Source organism: Melanaphis sacchari, unplaced genomic scaffold (assembly GCF_002803265.2).
Source record: "Melanaphis sacchari strain LSU unplaced genomic scaffold, SCAv2.0 Contig1_pilon_pilon, whole genome shotgun sequence".
Taxonomy (NCBI): Eukaryota; Metazoa; Arthropoda; class Insecta; order Hemiptera; family Aphididae; genus Melanaphis; species Melanaphis sacchari.
Genome location: NW_020270976.1, coordinates 2,253,605 through 2,277,514, shown reverse-complemented (window position 1 = coordinate 2,277,514; position 23,910 = coordinate 2,253,605). Strand labels below are relative to the sequence as shown.

General features: G+C 26.5%; 1 protein-coding gene across 1 annotated transcript; it reads left to right on the top strand.

Moving 5' to 3' along the window:
• Positions 1-1,272: 1,272 nt before the first annotated feature.
• LOC112593098 (vacuolar protein sorting-associated protein 54) lies at positions 1,273-8,760 on the top strand. Its single transcript, XM_025337373.1, has 19 exons — positions 1,273-1,598; positions 3,153-3,411; positions 3,503-3,625; positions 3,688-3,790; positions 4,644-4,822; positions 4,892-5,034; positions 5,265-5,364; positions 5,477-5,619; positions 5,732-5,861; positions 5,939-6,202; positions 6,592-6,668; positions 6,737-6,880; positions 6,960-7,155; positions 7,223-7,355; positions 7,537-7,630; positions 7,689-7,951; positions 8,073-8,253; positions 8,320-8,472; positions 8,595-8,760. The coding sequence occupies exons 1-19, from the start codon at positions 1,510-1,512 to the stop codon at positions 8,725-8,727; spliced, it is 2,907 nt and encodes a 968-aa protein (XP_025193158.1). The 5' UTR covers positions 1,273-1,509; the 3' UTR covers positions 8,728-8,760.
• The last annotated feature ends 15,150 nt before the right edge of the window (positions 8,761-23,910 follow it).

The following is a 23,910-nucleotide window of genomic DNA, read 5'->3' as shown; positions in this document are numbered from 1 at the left end:
CAATCATTTTACATTTTTACAATACAATTGGACCTTCTCCAAGAAAAATGGTTAAGAATATTAAAAATTATAAAATGTATTGCATTTTTCAACAAATTGTAATTTCAGTATCATTGACAATAATTTCAATCTATATTTGATAAAAATAATTAATGTGGGCGTTAGAGTACATCGTTTAGCATTTCATTAAAAAATAATTAAATAAACAAATAAGTAATTGTTGTGGTACGCAATTAAAAAAATAAAATAATAGAGGAGCTCCGTACCTTGTTAAAAATATTAAAATATTTAATAAAAATTATTATTCATATAAATTAGAGTAAATATTTTTGGGTACGTGGTACGTATTTCTATTATTTTTAAGATTAAAAGAACTTATATTCAAGTTCTTTGTACATATAGGTATATAGGCTTAATTTTAAAATGCATAAAATATGCATCTTTCTTTTTTTATTGATATTTGATATGTATTTTATACGTAATTTATGCCGCAGACTATAATCTAGACTTCAGAGAGTAATAATTATTGTTGATGAATTACACTCAATAAAATTAAAATATACTATTTAAATTATATCTAAGAATCAAAGTTTTCAAGGAAGAAATTAAAGAACATAAATGTATAACTGAGCATCCAAAGAAGCTGCACGAGCGATCAGCGAATGTACGATGCGCCAAAGTATATTTTTTGTATAGTACGTTAATACTATTGAATGTTGATCATAAATATTAATCATCAATGATAATGGTATATTAATTATTAATATGCATAGAGTTATAATGCTTGAAACTCACGTATATTATATTAAATTATATTTTATTTTGTTAAAATTTTTTACGAGTTTATGTTAGTTTATATTTTTATCATATTCTATATTATTCTACTAATAACTATAATACTACATACTCCAGCTTATACGATTACAACTTAAAAAAAAAATATTAGTAAAAACGGCCTAATAGTTGTTGTACTATCTATAGATGCGGCAATAAGTACATTATCTTGATACCTCTTCAAAACGTCTAAAAATGGATTAAATTATCGATTTCAGCTATTCTCTCGAGTAAACCCTTGACTATTAATCTACAGTCTACACACATGAAAACTATAAAGTATAAACTGTAGCCTGTAATATATTTTCTTATTTAAAAAAATATTTTATTAGTTGAATGAATGCTGATAATCCAGTGTCGACTGATAAGCGTAAAGTTGTGTAATACCTGTTATCGATTTTTGTTGTTATCAGAATTCGACGTCACTGATAACATTTAGACAATATTTCCAAGTTTCTACAAATATTTCGAGTTTAATTGTTAACAGTATTCAGTATTGTTCCTTAAAAATTTGGTTTGCCAATTCACTTTCTGAAGGTTCTTAAATTCCTATGGTACAGAAATAATTTCATCCTACGTTTTATGGCGACTAGTTGTCTGTCCACCTGTTGACCAAACGTCAGTAGACTCTATTATAACCCATCTAAAATCATAAAATATGTTATTGGTGTTATTATGGATAGGGCTGTGACCAGAGAACCAATCTGGCAGAAATGTAGATTTTGCCAAAATGCCACGTTTGAACAATTGCATCAATTTGAACGGTAAGTTTATCAATTTTAAATCTATACATCCAATGATCAATTTTATTCAATAACTGCATTGACATGTATTCTAATTTTTTCTTATTTGCAGTTATATTTATATGAATTATGTGCTAATTTTTTATATAGTTTATTAAATTGCGTAAATGTTAAATACAGTCCCGCCAAGGTTTAAAACATTTACCAGTCCTAAACCTGTTAAAATTGGTTAAAACAATTAAAATTTATACGTTATATTAAATACTTTAGTCTGACTTATTGTATTAAACTCAGTAAGTCACTGGTTCTATCTGATCATTTGAGTCTAATAAATAGGGCTCGGAGATTATTAAATTTACATATCTTTTTGAGCTATTAGATTTATTGCTAAGTAAATTTAAAATTAACTTTATGACTCCACAAAAATAACATTTAAAGTTTATAATATAAATTTTTCCATGTTTAGTGATTTGGTAATTTTATGAGCATATTTTTAAATTTTACCATTTTTCAGAACATATTTGATAATAAATGATATATTTATAATGCAATTTGAAAATTTGACAAAAAAAAAATGCTTTATAACATATAATTTATTTTGAGGGTTTTCTCTAGATATTTTTGTATTGTGTTAATCAAATCTTAAGTTGACATACAATTTCCTGTTTTTATTAATAAATATATTTTGTAAAAATTATAAAATATAAATATATTTGTATTTATGAAAATTATGAGTAGAAAAAATAATAAGTACATATTTTTAAAGCATATTTATTTTGTACTATTATGTGCTCATAAGTGCATTAAGTTCTTAGCACTACAGTAATGAATTATAAAATATAGGTTTAAAATTCTTTCTTATACATTTATTTTAAATTTTTGAGTGCCAGCAAAATTGTATGGTGCCTTAATCACATTGTAATAATGGTAATACTTTTTTTTCTCAAGGTTATATGAAAAATTGTATCGTACATTTTTTAAAATTTTTTTTTAATTTAATTTTATAATGGTAAAATATACTATAGATTTCTGTTTTTTATTGTAAAATATTATATAAAAATGTGAATAAATATTATATTTTATTGATTCATAACTATTTTATTATTTTTAATTAAGCAATAGGTGCATTTATTGGTATATAGACATAGCTTTTTTAAATTTCAAAATTGTTAAACCATTTAATAATTTTATAAAATCAACAAAAATATATAATTGCTTATTTATAGTATTTTATATATATGTTTATGACTATTTAAATTGGTAAATTTTTATTAAAATAGATTTAATAGAAATTACCTAAGTATAGGTTAAATTTATTAGGATTAAAATAGATCATATTATGATTAAATATTTAATTTAACAATAAAAATATTTAGTATTAATAATTTAATTATTGTAGGTATAAAACTATTATATTATGCAATACAAAGATAAAAATTTATTATAAAATTTATAAAATTTTAAGAGTAAGTAAATCGACTTTGAATTTTTGTTTTTTATTTTTTATTTATGGTAATTAATAAAAATGTAATAATACATTCAAATATTTAATAATAATTTTAATAATTTTTAAAGACACTTGTATGATGTGCATAGTAGAAGAAAAGATGGTCAGTACTTTTGTGAGTATGGTGCTTCTAGAACTTGCTGCAAAAAATCTAACGAATCTGATTACAAAATACACGTTGTACAAAACCATGCTTTCCAATCAGTTAATTGTGTCGTACCTTATCGTAAGACATCAGATAATAAACGGCCAGCAGATGAATGGAATTTTTACTCAGCCTCCCAAAGCCTTGCAACTGTGTTAAACGATCCAAGGCGGCCTCGATCTGTATGTATATATTTTTTAATTTAATAAAAATAAAATTTTATACATAAAAAAAAATTAATTTTTATTGAAACACCTACATTTATTCTTTTAGAAAGATTTCTTTACTAAGATATGGGGTGATAAATTCACTGATGCAAGTCCAATTCCTCCACCTCAACATTTGCCTGTAATAAAGCCTCAATATTTTCAAACTTATCTTAAACGTATACCAAAAGTAAGGAATATATTAATTTTTCAGTATTTTTGTATCTATTTATGTGTACCTTTAATTTATAGAGACATAAAAAACATGTAGAACTTCAGCAAAAAAAAGATAAACAGGATTATCCTTCTGAAATCTTTCAGCAATTTCCGAATTTACGCTTAACTAAATCAACAGGTAAGAATGAAAATATAAAACATAAATTATGTGTTTAAAATAAGTTTAGAAAAAAAGCTAAGGGAAATAGACTATTTTTTTTTTTTTTTTATAATTTATTTATCCATAATTTTACAAAAGATTTTTTTTTATTAGAATCCAAAAATTAAATGGAAAATATTATAGATAGTGAATGACTAAAGTGTAACACATATTTTATCAGGCGTTGATCCAGAATACATTAACAGGGAGGGGGGCATCTTAAATAAACATTATTATTCAAATTCTAATTCTAATTTATCAGTATAATTTTATAAATAAAATAAAAAGTAAATACATTTTAGGTTAAATTAATCAAACATGTATGATAATGAAATATAAAACATTTTATTAAAAAAATTAGAAAATAGTACAAAATCATTTTGTATTTTTTATTGAAATGTGTCATTTGTATTAGATTAGTAAATTAAATGGTTAAATTTTGTACATGATTCATGAAAAATAATAATCAATAATAAAATATGAAAAATATTAGGCAGAAAAAATATAGAAATTATCACAGAATATAATATTTTTTCGATTTTACAAATTCATCTAGTATATTGTTATAATTAATACCTGAAATTTCTATTAAAATGAAATAATGTAAGTCTATTAAAAAGAGATGAAAAAGTTTGTTCTCCATTGTTATAGTGGCTGGTATGTTAGGAGTATAATATGAAAAAATGTATATAACTTTTAACCAACTGATATTTTTTTTCCATTTTACTATGATTTTTTTTTTTTATTGCCAAATTTTATCACAGAACTAAATTGCTTTTGCAGCTAAATTAAGTAAAATTATATGTATGGTTAATATTATATTACTTTTTAGACAGGGTCAATTATGATTTATCTGAGGTTCCATCTATATTTTTGGAGCCTCATTTTGATCTCAGTAAACGTGAAACATTATTTACTGTGTTTCCCAATATATTCCTCACATCAGATACCCATTCCAATGTTAATACAGCTAATATTAGAATATCTGATAAAGCTATACATGAGAAAAAGGTAATTTTTAAATGTTTGTTTTGTGCTATGTTAATTCAATTTGATGTTTTTCATACTATTTTCTTTTAGTTGAGCCATTATTTGGATACTGTAGAGGTAAAAATTGCACAACAAGTAAGTTCTAAATCAGAAGCATTTTTTCATACAATGACATCACATGATACTCTTATGGAACAAATTCGTCTATCAATACAACTAGCTCAAAACCTACGGTATGTATATTACTTATGATATTACCATTAATGATATCTTTCTTCTTTCTTTTTTTTTAATATTTACATTTGAGTCATAAAATAATTAATAATCTACAAATATATTCTTAAAAATAATAAACTAGTTGCAACTTCTTATCTTTAACATTTGTCTTACTGTGAAGTTATTGTGTTTTATTATTTTACTAATTAATAGTAATACATGTTTTAATTTATTTTTATTTATTTAGTCATAGAATCAGACAAGTGAATGAAAAATTTGTATCAAAACCATTGACAATTTTAAAAACTAAAACCACTATTTTAAATCATACCAATATAATTGAAAAGGTATGAATAAAATAATAATAATATAACCTTATAATGTGGTTATGTAATGAAGATATTTATTGTTTATTTTAAATATTGCTGCTTGCAACTAATCTTATTTTTATTGTAATAGTTGAAATTAATGGCTACAGTCTATCACACACAAACAACAATACAAGTACTATTGTCAGCTGCTGATTATGTTGCTGCTTTAGACTTAATTTATACCACTAAGGATCTATTATCTAAGGAACTTTCTGGGGTCCACTGTTTTAGGTATTAATTATTAAATATTATTATTTATAGATATTAACATTTCACAATATTGTTTGTAATAGTGATACTTAAATAGTGTAATTCATTTAAAATAACTGAAAATGTATTTTAGGCATTTGACTTCAGAATTAAATGAAATTATTAAAATGATAGATGCATTAATGGCTGGGGAATTTGAAAGATGTTCATCAGCAGACCTTAATCGTCCATTAATTGGTACTGACTCCGAGGTTTTGGAAAAAGTAAGTTTTTTGTCATTAGTTTTATTTAAGCAGTAAAATAATAATATTTATTTAATCATTGGACATTTTTTCACTAGGATAAATTATTTTCAATACTTTTGGGGATGTTGCGACGTAAAAATTGGGCATTTTTAGAAGCATACAGCAAAGAATGTGAAACAGCTATAAGTGCTGCAATTAAAAAAAGTGTTATAGATACTGTTGCAAATAGTGATGTTGATCACCAGATCAATCAGTCATCAAATTTAGAAAGTTATTTGCACTGTTTAACTACTAACGAGTGGTTGAGTATGCTAGAAGACTGTTCTTACACATTGTCTCTTCTTTTAAGAAGAATAAAGGTGAGTTAAAAGATAATTAAATTTGTTTCGATCATAATTGTTATAAACAGTTAAATTTCTAATTTCTTTTTATAAGTTTTAATTTATTATTTACATTTTATAATTTATGAAATACAAAATAATTAAAAACTTTCTTATTCCTTCATTTGAAACATTAATTTTTTTAGATCAATTTTTTTTTTAGAAATTATATATCAAATTTAATCTTTTTACATTCAATAAACTAAATATATATTGCTTAATAATGTTTAATAGATTCAATTTTAGTTTCTATTGATTATGGTTTAGTTCTTTTAAAATTTTTATAAAAAGAATTTATTAATTAAAATGTTATAACACCATGTAAATATGTAACAAATGTTGTTTACATCCTTGTATTTGTATTTTAGGCAGGATATAATATCATGCAACATGCTCTTAATGTTAGCGCTAACAAATTGAATAGTGATAATGAAAATCCTATTGAGTAAGATATTAGTTTGTTAACGTAATGAATATTTATTAATTCAGTGATATGAATGCAATTAATTTTAGTTTAGAAGAACCATCATTTGACTATAACTTAACTGAAGAAGATTATATCAAAGTCAAAACAAAGCTGACAAATCTTTTAAACTCAATAACTGAGTGTGCTGTTGTAAAATATGCTCAATTAGTTACTAAAAGTTCAAGTGCCAAGTATGTACTTAGTATTACATAAATATGGTTATAACTGAGAAGTATTATTCACTGAGTATTTTATTTATGTCTCCAATAGTGCTGAGAGTGAACAAGTAAATGGTATAACCGAGCAACTTAATGGAGATGAAGAATTCAAGAATTATTGTTTATCAGATCAAAAGCAGTTGTTGCGATTGTCCGAATGTATAAAACAGTTAAGTGATTGTTATGTAGAAGTGTGTCCTAATCAAGATGTTGGGTTTAAAATATTGCAGACTGCCATGCAATCAGAGGTTGTATTCTTAAATGCAGTTAATCAATTTTAGGTCATTATCCTTACAAACATATAATATATTCCAGGCCAACAATTTCATTAAAAAATTTCACGTCGAAAAAATCAACAAACTGCAATTAATTTTAGATAGTGAAAACTGGCGGCAAACAGTTGTGCCATCAGAATTTCAAAATTTAGTCGAATACATTCAAGCTACTGGTATTTATGTTGATTATTTAAGTTTATACTTGATTAATATGGATAATTGAATTAATTTTTGTAAGTTAAAAAAATAAAATTAAAAAATGTATTTTAAACCAAAAAATATTTTAAAATTATTTTTATTTTATTAACTTTTAAAGAGAATTTTGCCTAAATGTTTTATGTATTCCTTTTCCAGGTCAATTTTCAATGCCCAAACCATTATCACCAAAGACATCCACTAAACCACCTCAGATATTGATGGTAAATGATGAAAGTTTTGCAGTAGTTGGGTAAGTATATAATTTTTTGAACTTCAATCAGTATAATATAAACAAACATTTATTTTAGGACTGTGTTACTTTTGATTCAAATGGTAACTGAGTACTGTATAAAAGCTGACGAGATAAATTTGGCTGCACAAAGTTTATTACGTTATGTGTGTGAAATTTTAAAAGAGTATAATTCTAAATCATATTATTTGGTATTGCAAGCAAAAGCAATATCAAACAAAACTGGTCTGAAGAAAATAACATGTACTAATTTGGTGCTATCACTTAGATCTTTACAATTGTTATTATGGATTGTACCTTTCGTACAAACACATTTTTCTAGTAATTATCATTGTTTCAATATATTTTTATTTGTAAGAATTTTAAACTAAGTAGAATAATCAAAACAAATTATTATTTTTGTAGTATCTGCAGTATTTATTTATTCTAATAAAATTTTCAGATTTTTTGGAAGAATCTCAAGTGAACACAATATTAAATAGAGTTAAAAACGATATCACAAAACACATCAAAGACATACAAAACAAACTGCATGATATTGTAAAACAAATAATCATGCAGCAAATGTCTAACTGGGAAGCTAAACCTCCTATTCCATCCAAATCTTTTCAAACTATTTGCAAGTATGTGAATAATGTCTAGGTACTAAATTGGATAATTTAAAATACTTTTTTGTTTTAATTTTATAGACATATATGTAAACTTCATGAGGCCATAGCAAGTATACTGCCAAAAATTCAAATTCAATATTTGTATAGACGAATACATATAACATTCAAAGAAATTCTACATGAATGCATAAAAAAAATGGACAACACTAATAATGATGGACCTTTGCGGGGGTAATTTAAATGTTTTTATTTATTATTCCAAACCATTCCGCTTAAGAAATCAAATTTTCTTACATAGTTTTAGAGTATTATAATTACTTTTTTGATTGGTTGTTAAATTTTAAAATATTTAGAATTGTGTCGTCAGAATTAATGTTTTACATTAAGTCATTAGAAAGCATAGACGCATTACCTAAAGAAGAAATGGCATTGCAGTCAATGAATGATATATGGAATGAAAATTTTTCAACGAACAACAGTCATTAATAAAATTGTACAATAAAAATTGAGTTGAACAAATTTGTATCTATTTTTTAATGAGTAAACATAAAAATTGTTTTAAAAATAATTTTGTTCCATGTACTGATTAATTTAAAAACTACCTATAAACCAATGTAATAATGGTCCAATACTTCATATATTTTTATTGCATCATCTATTTTATTTTGTTGAATTCAACATTTTTTTTCTGAATTTATTGGTTTATTGGTATTTTTATGATGACATTAGTGAAGTTATATACTAATATTTAATCTTACAACCAATTACAAATATATATATACATATATATTTTTATTTTTTATAATATTAGTTACTACTATTATTCCTTATTTTATTATTTTGGTTTTTCATAGTTGGGATGTTTATAAGAATATTAATCGTTATTGTTTTTCAACATTTTATTTTAATATTTTAGTCAGATGGTGTTACGTTGTAAGACTGAACATGCTTGGTCAAAAAAAATATTGGCCTATATAGCATATTATTGGAGACTTAAGATTGTATTGCTTGTGTTTTTAATAATTTTTATTAAATTTTTTCTACATTTTCCCGTTTAATATTTTCTAAATATCCAACAAAATGAAATAAATATAATTCTGACAATGAGCTTTAACTCATTTGAACAGAATGATATTTGTGTTGTTGAGTTTGAAAATCAAAAGTGCCACATGTTTGATATCTTCATGAAAATTTAAGTTAGGATAAGGCATAATGTTATCAAAATTCTTAGCTAATTTTAAATCGCCTATCGAATTGAAATTATTTTGATTTAAAACTATAAAGACATGAAATACTTTTGCATTTACAACAATATTGTATGATATAATTTATTATAATTACAAGCATATTATTGTTCTACTTATAATTAATGACAGTATATTAGTTCATAAAAAACTTGTATAATAAATCAATAACATACTATGTAATATGTATTTATAAATTATTGTCAAAAAAAAAAATATCTATATGTGCCTATCTACAATTTTGATTGTTCAACTGCATAATTTTCAGTGTTATCTGATTGAAAAGATAATTGCAAATTGCTCAATTATGATTCATTATTTTGTTCTTCTTTATCAAAACACCTCATTTGGTTTTTATTACTTAAATGAAATATGGAATTTAAACATGGGTTCATACTTCATAGATGTATTATTTTATTCTAGCACTATTGTATTAGTAGTTTTATTTATATTTAATTGCAATAAAATAAATAATAAATGATAAAAAATAATAAATTTTTGAACAGGTAGGCAGGTGTGTAGGTACCTTGTATGAATACCTATTGTAAAATAAATAACAAATATCGCCATAATTCATGTATTAATGTGACCAAATATTTTTGTTATATTGTTTTAATATTATAGTTAATTCTGTGATAACTGAAAATAAATTAAGGTATTATATTATGCAATAAGTACTATTATTTATGATTAGGTTTGTGTCACTTTTAATTTTTAATAAATTAAAATAAATAATGTGGATGTACACAGCAACTGTATGTATATGTTTTATTCACTAAAAATAAATTGAAACCCGTACCTCGTACCTGCTACCAATTTAGTATTCATGTTTTAGTTGGTCCGAGGTCTTAATAATTTGACAGATAATTTTATACCTATCTACTTTTTACGGCTGAATGTTAGGTACCTAATTGCGTTCTCAAAAAAAGGCATATTTTTGAGGAAGTAAATTCGACTGGTAACTTAAGTCTCAACAAGGGCGATTGTAACCACCGATTTATTGGTAGTCAATTTTCGGGTTGAATTTAAAATATGTAAATTCCACTGGTACGTATTTTTAACCTGAAAACATGTTAACTCCACCGATGGTATAATAAGTAACTACCTACCTACTTACTAGTGATAATTATTGATTATTATATATTTTTATTTAAATTTGTTTAAAAAATGATACAAGTATTTAAATTAAAAATAAATTACCTATGTATATTGTATAAATAAGAAATTTGTACTTAAATTATGTACCTATTATCTATTGTAACTTTTATTATTGCTCACTGTTGTTTTTGAGTGTTAAATAATTTTATATCATACCTATACTGTAATAGGTACTAATTAATTTATCACAGATGTAAAAAGGTAAATGCCGAATATATAAATAAAAAATTATCGGTGGAATTTACATTTTTTTTTCAAGTAAAAAAACAAACCAGTGGTGGGAGTTTACATGAAAAACGGTCTAAAACGATCGCAGTCGGTGGAATTCTCATGCGCCCCCAACAGTGTAAAAATTCCTATCAAAAATCTAACCAAATACCTAGGAGTGTTCATCTTGACAAAAGACTTACTGGGTCCAACACATCAAACTTAAAAGAAAACAATCTAACACACGCCTACATCTCTTTCGTCTATTTTTGTCTCCCTCAATGAGTTTAAAATATGACAATCATTATACAAAATGTAGTTCTCAAATAGTATGTTTACGTTTAAAAAACAACAGCGATGGAGTTCAGTTGAAAACTTGAAATAAAGTGTTATTGTATCTTTTTTACCAATTTTAAAAAAAAATGTTCAGATTGGACTACTTTACTCATTATACTTCTAAACTTAATTATGTTACCTATATCTATTATATGGACCGTGAGGTTAGGATAGATTAATCAACGATTACAATGTGGATAAGTCGTTACTCGGTACTGAACAGATATAATAAGAATAGGTACCTGCTGTAATACTCCATGACTCTTTTATTGAATAGCTTTCATTATTTTAAAATCTTTTAACGTTATTGGAAATAATTTTTTTACACAATTTCCAGACCGAAATAAGACAATATTTAAAAAGTAAAAATTTATTTTCACTTTAATAATGTATACAATTGTCGACGATAAGTACCTACATAGACGTAATACAGCGAAATATATTTTGATAATAACACTAATAAATTATACAACATTAATTAAGGCACTTATGACAATATGGTTGACCTAACCAAGTCAAATTGATGGCGGGCATTATCACCAACATGTTATATGGTACATAAAAATCGTTGATGAATTTATTCGGATGGACACAGAGACGTGAATCAGCGTATCCAAATTGAAATCTGATGTAGGACTTCTGCTGGAAACTTTGGCTATCCTGTTCGTTTGTAGATCTAACGTTATAGTGTTGAGTAACGCGATCGGGTTGATATACCCCGAGCAGGCGACGTCATCACTAGTGTTCTCACTTTCAAAGCGACAAAATTACGCACCCCCGCCTACCACCCCTCCAGAAGCCCAAAACAAAAAATTCACGTACCGACTGATGTTCAGTATGGTGTTGATCGTGTAACTGGTCTGTGGATTCGTCCTATTTCTATTTTCATGGTACATATTGTTTCACACATTTTTTCTGATTCAATGTTCCGCACTAATCCGAAACAATTGTGCGGCCTTCATGGCTTCATGTAGGTATTATTTTATAGACGCCAATATCATAAAACATAAAAACTTCATTAGATTAGGTACATTTATTGGTAGATATTGTTTAAAACAGCAGTTCTAAGCTTTTAAATAACATCAACCCCTAATGAAAGACCTATTGAAATCACGGACACCCTACCCTGACCAAATTTCTTTCGAATACATTTTTTTACACAAATATTTCACATTATGTATCCAAGTCGGAACCACCAATCGAGACCCCCCCCCCACCGCAAACCTATGATACCTATAAATGTTGCGAACCACCACGGGCCCTCGGGCCACAGTTTAAGAACCACTGTAGTTTTAGAACATTCTTTCCTACTTAGAACGATAAAATGTAAGCTGGCACCTACTTTATTTAAAGACACTTATAAATAGGAATATACCTACTACCTACTAATCATCTACCTACTGTATCCGATTTTACAGTTATTTTCGTGACATGGACCTTGCAATTATTGCTATTACCTTGTAAATCATAAATCCTAAGTGGTATGGTCCTATTTATTATACTCTCCGTATTCTGGACCGAAATTATTACTGAACGAAAACGTTCATTTTCGTAGTGCCGACCGCCAAGATGTCTTCTGAGGTGATCGCCGAGGTGGCCAACAAGGCAGTGGTTTTGGCTCGCGTGACTATCGTTCATCATAATTTGAATAATAATAATACAAAAAAAAAAAAAAAAACCATTGTTTTAGGTAATAACTTAAATATATAGATTACGAGTCTTTTATTAACCTCTAAGTTTTTGTATATGACCTTGTTAAATATTAAAGCCGCACCGTTGTTTCGGATCGGTGCGGAACACCAGACTAGGAAAAATGTCCTCAACGATATGTACCATGGCAATAAAAATAGAACGTATCCGCAGACCTGTTCCACGATCAACAACGCGCTGAATATGAGCCAGTACGTAAATTTTTTGTTTTGGGCTTCGGCAGCGGCGGCGGCGGGAGCGTAATTTTTCCACTTCGGTGGCGATAACACTAATAACGCCGTCGCCTGCGCGGGGTATATTAACCCGATCGCGTTGCTCAACACCAAAGCTTTAGCTCCACCAAAGAGTAAGATGTTTGAAGTTACCAGTAAAAGTCCTATTATTAATTTCAATCTGGGTACGCCTGTCCGGGCCTCCATCCATCCGAGCAAATGCGTCCATGATATTGATGTGTCGTGCAACATTTTATCGATTGTGGTCATTATAAATTTAACTCGTTTGTCTTTAACCATATTATATTGTCACGTATGACGTTATTAAAATTATGTTGTTTATTAGTGTTTTTGATAAAACGTTTCGTAATATTACGTTTATCGTTGTAAATTTTACAGATTATTAAGGCGAATACTTTTGTTTTTGGGTGGATATATGAGGTATCTGTGTAATTAATTTAGTAATGGTTTCAAATTTACGTTATTGAAAATAATGAATTTAAAATGTTTCTTCTAAGAGTAGCTTGTTACTATAGTTAAATTACATTTCAATATTTTATTATACGAAAGTGTTTTTTACAGGCCAAGTATAAAACTATGGGTATTTTAGTCTCAGTAATAATTAATGTCTTACGAGGTTAATAAAATTGATTTTCGTATAATTCTATAACGATTTGATATCGTATGCAGCAGGTATCTATTAATACCTAATGAATAATCAATATTTTTATTGTATTTTGCTACGAATGTCGAATCACTAAATCTACTTTGTACGAATACAAGACTATACTGTTTATTGAACTTTTTCATACTTATGATTATTAGATTATCTCTTTTTTTTAACAAGAATCAAGGAGCTAATGATGATTAGGTACTAGTTGCTGATTAGTGATTAGATATTTAAAACAATCATATTGGTTTAAAATATCTCTTCAGTGTCTTATCAAGTTAACATCGAAAGTGATCAATTGGGCATTATATTATTTCATATTTATAATATATCTACGAGTATAATAGAAAAGTACTAATTCTTACGTCTTCTTCTTGGTATAATTTTTAAAGACGCCCACGTTATGTAGGTATACATGACAATATAACGCCATTTACTAAATTACTTTTCATAAAGCAACTGAATCATGACTACTTTCACTTTCAACAATCTGTAGACTTGACATCACGAGACATCGGAGTGCAGAATATATATAATTGAACTTAACTTTTAAAGTAATTATACATAGATACTACATACTGACGATTTCTATAGTATAATAATATGAAGTAGGAACAATCAATGCGTAAGCTAATACAAAGACTTATTAACGGTTTGTGATTAAAGAAAATAATTAAATAACGTCACTGAGGAAAAGTTTGAGAATGACAATATTATTTTAATAATACCTATTCACATATTTTTAAATCAAAATACTTTTGCTTGATGATAAGCTACAAAGTATTAAGTAGGTATGCAGAATACGAAATTTGCAGAGTTTGTTTAGTCACGGTTATAGATAGTTTATCTGTAGCCGTGGGCTGTAGCCCGTGGGTAGATACAGAAAATATTAAAACTAATGTTTACTTATCACTTTCCGTAAAAATATAAAAATAGGTAGGTACTTATTAACCGTATTATTCATTATTTAATTGAAAGTTTTGTTTTAGACTAAATTTTAAATTAACAAATAACACACATAATCAAATAATAAATGGCGTATGTCATGTGCTATTAACTAATAGGTAGGTGTAGGTACTTTAATTAGAAGATATATATATATAAATATACAACTTATCTATATAGGTATGTGACGCATTGAGACAATGCATAAAACACGGAGAGTTTTCTTATGTTTATTCTTATTAATAACTTTTGTTATGGTTGTAATTTTTGAAAATTCTTAAACTATATTAAGTAGCCTTATTTATAATTAGTTAAACTAATCTCAATACAAAATAATACATTTTAACATAAGTACGTCATACGTAGGTATTACTATATGAAATCGTAGAAAGGTATCATTTAGCTATAATTTAAATATTTCTGATGCATGTAATATAATTGGTTTTTAGTGATTGTTTAATTTATAATTAATTTGTAATAAATGTTCATGTTTTGTTAGCAAGTAGGTATAGTTAAATTATACACAGACTGGGAAAAAAAAATTTTTATTTTAGTATTTAATACTTTAATACATAATTTATGTATAATATGCGTTTTATTTTGATTTATTTAAACAAATAATATTTTGAACTTATACAGTAAAATATGAACTTAATTTAAATTATTGTACAAATTTAATATTTCAGTTTTGTGTTTATACATAAATAGCCAATAGGTAAAAATGTAAAATGTTTTCTATTGTTATTGTAAGTTACACTATAACAACTTAATGCATAAAATAATATATTTTTATTTAGTAGTCTTTAAAGAATTCAATGTATAGTTATATCTTTAAATAGAAACTGTCCCTGAAGTCCCAATATTGATTGGCTTCTTCTTTCATGCCTCTGACTCGATATATTTATATAAATATTAACCTCTTTCTCTTGTTCTTATCGTAAAAATTATTATTTATAGATTGTATAAAAAAAAAAAAAATAAAATAAAATAAAAAAATAGAAACAACTGACGTACCGTTAGTGAACTGTTTCCTTCATAAGATAATCAGGTGAACCTTCCATTTTCTACCTTATGGCTTTATGGCTTATACCAATTTACTTATTATTTTAGTTAACAGATCGTTACAATATCTATTTTTAAATGTAAAAACATAATACTATATTATAAGAATAATTCGTATTAATAGATTATTATATCATAAAAAGTACATTGGTTGGTAACAATTCGTAGACGTTCTATTAAAAGGCAAATGTAAAATAACAGAGATGGTACGTTTTAATCGATAACAATATAATTATTTATTTCGGGAATTGAATAAAATAAAAAATTGTAAACAGTGTCATATATATAAAATAGAGCCTTTTAAAATTTTAATCTAACGCTAAGGATTTAGATTAAAGAAGTTCAAAGGCTCGAAATTGGTTAGGTTTTTTTCAAACATTTAGCGTTTTTGAGCACTACACAGTATATTATATTAGATACCTATAGGCTATAAGAATAGTAGCCACATTTTTAAGTCCGTTCGATTTGGCGTTAGCATATAATTTTATTCACCATTGGTAGAAAGTTAAAACTTGATAAAACTGAGTTTTTCTTTAAAGTAGACAGAAATATATACGTAAATTTTTGATTTTTAATACTTAACAACAGATACACAATATTACATGCTTATGGTAAATATTGGTGTTACCTGCGTGTATACCTATATTATATTATATTATATATTGTTATAGTGTGTAGGCACAACCATTTTATAGTTAATATATATATATGTATGTATAATATATTAATACTTATCTGTACGGTCCTCTACATTACAATATCAGTTTATTATACGTATATATAATATATTATAATTTATAATAATATAATGTATGCTCGTTTGCCGGTGCCACCACCGCGGTAATTTTCGTTATGCACATCCAGCCCAAGGTTAACAATGCCCGGCGTGGCGTCGGCGGCCATAACTGTCCAGAACAAGATGACACAGAATCCGGTTCTGAAAGAAAAAAAGAGGTGCATGACACACGCACACACACTTACTATGTGGGTGGGTGGGAGGTGAGTGAGGGGTACACAATGATAATAATAATATGTATCGTTGTATATTATGTATGTGTGTGTGTCTGGCAACCTCGCAGTCTTGCACTCGGTGGTGGAGGAACAGTACGATGACGGTGACGGAGGGGAGGAGAACCATCAATCCCATTAATCTCTGGATCTATCGAACGCCGTCATCGACTTTTTCCCTTATTGTACATCATGTATTAGATCACACGGGGCTGCTGCTTTAGCAGCATCTACCTAGGTTATATATAACTATATACTTACAAGCAAGTATAGGTAAGTAAAGTTACCTATTTAATATTATACTTGATACTGTGAAGATCTGCGGATGACCGTTGGTTTGTCGTGCAGAGCGCAATGGTAGTGCAATTGAGTAGTAATGGGTGCGATTTTTAACTTCGGTCACCTAGACCTATGAGGAGCTTCTACGTAACACTCATACAGCTAGATAACCAAAGAGAAAAACCAGCTACCCGGTCCACGGCCATCAATCCTCACTGCCGGTGGTGTAAAGTGCGGTTATAATGCAAACGTCGACGGAGGGACTGCGTAATAGGATCCATCGTCTGCGATCTGAGGCGCTAAAATAATTTGGATCTCGATCAAACGCATCGTGACGGATGCGCGTTTCGATATCCGTCTCGAGTGTACTTACGATATTACGATATATTTGTAACTATCATTATTGTTATTATAATTATAGTGACGGTTATTCCTCTCGAGTTTTCTTAAACTCGTCTCGCGTCCCGACACCTGCTGCTTGCGTATTACAACATCAGTCCGACCGTGGTGGCAGATCAAAGCACTCGGCGATGCATTTTTTCCCTTCGCAGACGATAATGCATGCATTGACGGCTGTTCAGTCAATATTATTATATGTATATTATCGTTGGCATTATGCACGTTCAGGACCACGAGCGCGCGCACGCACATACACACTAGGTACTTATGGTACTACGGAAATTCGTGTTTCATCTGTAGACTGAATAAACTGACAAAATAAACAACGTAATCACGGTGAATGTACTAGGTAAGGGTCGCTGGTTTTGTAATGTACGAGAATCCTTATTCCTTTTTCCTTACTACACAACAGGTTAACGTGATTCGTAAAATGAGATGCTCAAAAAAATACACTATCGTTTTAAATACAGTAAAACCTCTTTATAGAACTCGTTATAGAACGGCGCCTCTAGGTATAGAAAGAATTTTCCTTATAACGGAAAATGTCAATAGTCTCAGTTCAAATACAGTAGTATTTTTCAACTTCTCTATGATGGAAAATTCTTTATAACGGAAAAATTTGTTGGTCTCAAGCGATTCCATAGAGAGGTTTTATTGTTTAATGATACGGATAAATATAACAAGCACATCTATTAGCATATTATGTACGATAACGAAATAAATTAGATGTACTATATCATAATACCTTTTCTTCAAATCTTGATTGTTATTTCTAGCTAACCAAGTTAAATTAGTTGAAACTTTCAAATGAAAGTGAATACCTAGTTATAAATATTATACTTGTATATACATAATATATTCAAAGAAATAACATGTTTCGAAAGTACCTAACAAGTAAAGCTTACAAAATATGTGTCGTACTATTTTATAAGCTCTTTTAAGATAAAGTAATTAAAATAAGATAAGTATAAGTTAAAATTGTTTCCTTTGTTTTTATCCACTAAATTTTTATCTTATACAGTTACATATGTATAATCCATTTTAAGTTTTAACTATTAAGTTACCAAAATGTTTTTACTTTTAAATGCGATGTTTTATGTAAATGATAATATTTAGCGTTGCATATTATATTTAAAAATTATAAAAATACATTCATATTATTTGGATAACTTTAACCTGCTGGCTGCTATTTAGTAAAAATATAACTTATATGACACAAGGTCTAGAAAAATTATAAAATTAATAATAAAATAATTTATTTTTAAGATTACTAAAAAGTTAGTTCACAGTTTAGCAAACTAGGGATGTAGCTAGGTATTATAGTATTACATAATACAGTATAAAATTACAAAATGATTAATGTATCATAATTTCATTAATATAAAAATAATTTACTAGAAAGGTAATTCAACGACTTATAACGAAACACATTTCAGTGGTTCATGTTACTAGTGTTACTACCTATACAATTATTTACAAGCAATTATAGTTTAACCTATTAGGAATCACTAAATTGAAATTTCTTAACATTATACCTATTAGAATATGAAATATGAAGAATGCCGTGTAATTTATAATTCTGTAAGTAATCAAAATAATATGTAAGTATTAGTTTACAAAATAACAATTTAAGATAAATTGTATTATAAGTTTTTACGTTTTTAAGCTCATTTTTAATTGCATATAAATTAAATATTGGTTCCTATAAAATAAAATACAAATAATTATTTTAAAAAACGTTGGTATCATGATATATTATTATTATTAAGTTAATTAATTTATTTATTTACCTATTACCTATATATTATATATAATACACAGGATAATTCAAAATTTATGTCGCAGTTATTTTATCATATAAATATTCATAAAAGAGATAATTGTTAAATACGAAAGTTTTTTATCTAAAAATAATTAAAACGATTAGTTATTTTTATTTTTTACCTAGTTGATATTTTAAATATAAATTAATAATATTTTTCATAGAGATAATATTTGTGTATTCTGTTAAATTGTTTCATCTGATAATACATTATTACCGGCATTACCATTTACCGCTATGTCTAACATACTATGTACTATGAATACTTAATTTTTCGAATATAAAAATTTTGCATTATTCATGATCTTCAACTATATTACTTTATCGTTTTGATACATACATCTAATAGTTGGTGAATACTGAATAGATATTTTAGAAAGTGAACTATTGACATTATAATAACGCGTTTCATCGTTATATAAAACGATTACATTACATAATTGCAATATAGCTGATTTTTTCGGCTGTTCAAAAGTAAATAAAATGCTCAAAATAAGTAAAAATCAAGTTAAAAGACGTTGTTAACAATTCAGAAGTATAAATTTAAAAACATAACCTCAAAGTGTAAAGATTAATTTTAGTTTTAAATCAAAGTATATGAGAATATTAGAAAACTAGGTACCTACAATATAATAAAACTATAAGTTTTGACACATAATGTTGGCTGAGAAATGGCTAAGGAAAATATTTATGATATAATACATTTTAGTGATAATGTTTTTACAATTGCAGATATTACCTGTTTTCGGGCGGTGAGCCGATATTTCATATTTTCGTAGAACATTTTTCAGGAAATAAAACGTTAAGCACGAATCTTTTATGGTATTTGTGAGCCTACAAACGGCAGGAAAAAAAAAGAAAACTGTAATATTATCATGAAATGTTTAGCAGAAAATGTTAGGGCTAAAAGAAGACGACTGACACCAAACTGTTGACTAATGGGCAACCTGTAGGTGTAAGGTCCAGCGATCTGTGCACGCACAACCGGTTCATATTTAACGAACAGGTACTGGTTTTCATCCCACCAGTCGCGCATACACATAATATAGATACTCACACACACAAAAATACACCAATACGCACAAGGCACAAGCACACACACGCACATAACATACCTTTTGTTAGCCCATCTCCTAATCTATACGAAAGCCGTGTGCATACGCGTCTGTTCTTTTTTTATTTTATTTTTTTTTATTCCTATTCAATTTAGCGAGCTAAGGTAAAACACAATATATACCTCGGTCTAGCTTATAATAAATTCCAAACGTGTATGCGTCCATAAAGTGTTTAATACGATTGTGATAATGGGTGATTACTGTTTGCACGAAAGACATTTTTTTTTTTGAAATCTGAAATTTAATCACGATATTCACAGAACGGTTTTCTTCTTAAAACACAGAAGAATATTAACCGTTTATTTTACGTCAATATTTTGATATGAATTTCGCTATTTCAGATAATAAGCTTTTTATGATTATGAACTCAAATTTGTTTACAGATTTAAAATCAATTTTATTCGTAAATTGTATTTTATTAGGGTTGAACTAGAATAAATATGTTACAGGATTTTTATTTACTTAGTTATCTAGTTCGCTGGTATGGAGCACGATTCCTGTAGTTATAGTTTAACTTTTGAAGTTCACGTGGATATAGAAACCAGTGTTAAACATAGATGGTGATAAGAAGGTGCTTAACCTTCTCAAATAATTCCTAATAAATAACTAAAAAATATAAATTTTATTTTTATTACACGTCTTATCTGCAATTAATTTTATTAGTAATTGTACTTGTATATATTTAAATAAATAAAAATTTGCACAATGTGCTCATCCCATATGTCGAAAATTCAATTTTCAGAAAAATATTAAAAATACTATAAAATAGGTAGCTTAAAATTAGTTCTAGTATTAAATTATAAATTTTTAAAAAACACTTAAATAAATTAAAGGTATTTTGAAATGTATATCATGTAAATAAAATGCTAATATAAATATAGAATATAAAGAATATTTCAAGTATCAATAAGGTTATTTATTTTTAAATAATGAAAACATTTTCATAAAGATTTTGACAACCCAACACTAGTGTTATATTTTTCAAACTATTTAAAAAAATTCATTTTATTTTTCAAAAGTTTCAATAAGATTCAATTTATTACCTGAAATAGCACTCAAAGTTGAAGATTGAAGCATCTTTACTGTTCATATAGAGGTGACGTCAAACACATATAAAAAAACTCATCATTTTAAAATCAATACAGAATCGTTCATCGCTCCACGATTGCAATCTAAAATATGGCCAATATATAGGATTTGGTACAAGTAAAGTACATATAAATATTTTCCAACGAGCACAGAACAATTTTTTATACTCAAACGATGTTTAAAAATATGGTTGATTTGTATTGTGTGAAATATATTAACTATAGATTTAATTAACAATTAAAAACTGCATATATTAGTATACAAGGTATCTGTACTGATAATGCTTATACTATTTTAGTTTTGAATAGATTAGCTTAAACAGTAAACATTAACCATTATGAATATTCAATTTTAATTTATCTTTAAACTTTTAATAAAATATGGTAACGAAGAAAATTTCTTAAGGATTTAATGTATTATAAAAAATGTATAGATTATCAAACTATACTTTAATATTTAAAAAATCGGTGATGCCACTTTGCTGTATAATAAGCGTCGTAATAAAAATGTTCTAGGTTTGGATTCAATGACAAGTTATTGTAAATGAAATATGATTTTTTTTGTGATTGATCGATTGTCAACCTATATGTCTAAATGATAAATATTTTAGGCATTTTATATTGGAAAATTATTTTTCAATTAGTAATACAGTAATTTGAACTAAATGTTACCAAAATCGTCGCATATATTATACTATAATAACTATTATTTATTTCATAATTTATTTTATTACTAGCTGTCATTAATATTTAAATTAAAAACAATAACTATATGAACTGAAGAAGGATGTGAATAATCTAGGTTCGTCGTATAAATAGTTAAAAATTAATGTAGTTAAATGCCTTAAAAATATCATTGTGTATACTATACATTAAATAATAATATACGTATATGTAATGGTAAACATTTTTTACTTCTATAAAATAATTAATGTTTATTTTTTGTTTAAATATCCAGTATCATCAAAAAAATATCGTTTAAATTTCGGTAATTTTGACGAATTATTTTAACATTAGAACTTCAGTAGTAGCATTTATAAACATATTATCTGCCTGAGATACCTAAATATTTAGATATAATACACTAATGCTAGAGCAAAATGCTTACGTTTTAGAAACACTTAGATGAGGTATCAGAAAAAGTTATGATCCTCCATTGTATAATCTCTAGGTTAAGTGGTACATCACAGAGAGCTAATGTATCAATGTTGTACGCAATGTACACTGACATCGGTGTACTTAGCGGTGAAATACTTAGCGCACGTCTATATGGATCAATAATTTTCGCATAAACAGTAACTAGATATCTAGTTTAACTTGGTTATCAGAATTATAGGGGAACATTAAAATCGACCCCCTTCGAAATGGCTACCGGTATTAAGCAATATCCCTAAGAATCAAAGAAAACTGGTTTTCATTCGATAATGAACCAAGATAACTAACAATCTTAATTTGTTAATAAACATACTGTATTAGGGACAAGAAATGGATGATTTAGATTTAAGTCTCGTAAACTACTATTGATAATCGCAAATAAGGTATTGACCTTTAAACAGCTAAGGAAATACGAAATGACACCAAAATTGAATATCAGATTTATTAGATTTATAAATGGTTATAAGCAACTTTTGCTATATTAATTTTCAAGATTTTTTCATAACATATTCTTTTTTTAACGACATTTGCTTAAAAAATATTTAACTAAAATATTTCAAATGCCTAAAACTAGCTTAAAATGTTGAAAATTTCATTAATATTGTTAAGTAAATTTAAATAATTTAAGTAGGTAATAATGGAACGTTTACAGTTTTTAAGATAAATAACTATTTTTGAATTAACAAAATTGTTTGAGGAGAAATCGTAATTTTATTTATAAAAATTCAATATAATGTCAAAATTTGAATTATATATAAAAAAAAATTATAAAAAATGTATGTGCTTTAACTTCAATTTTTTTTTTTTTAATTTCCAGTCAAAATAATTTTTGAAGAATCTTATTTTCAATTTTCAATTTTTAGTAACAAAAGTTAAAAATTGTATATATTTTTTTGAAGATTATTTATAAATATTTTTGTAATTTTTACAAATTTTTTATTGATTTAAATATTAAACGTTTATAAAATAATGGCTATTTATATATTTTTAGATAGTTTTTTGTGTAAATATGATAATAGTAATCAAATGTTCGTGTTTTTTTATATACAAACATTTAAAATGCATTAGTACATATTATTCATAAATTGAAAATCTAAACAAAATCAAATTTGTAAAATATTTGTTATAAATAACACAAAAAGAATTAAAATTCATTTGATATTATTTTATATCTAATAAATTCTATTGACAATATTTACTAAAAATTTTAAAGTTCTAAGATTATGCAGTTTTAATTTACACCAGCAAAACAAGATCAG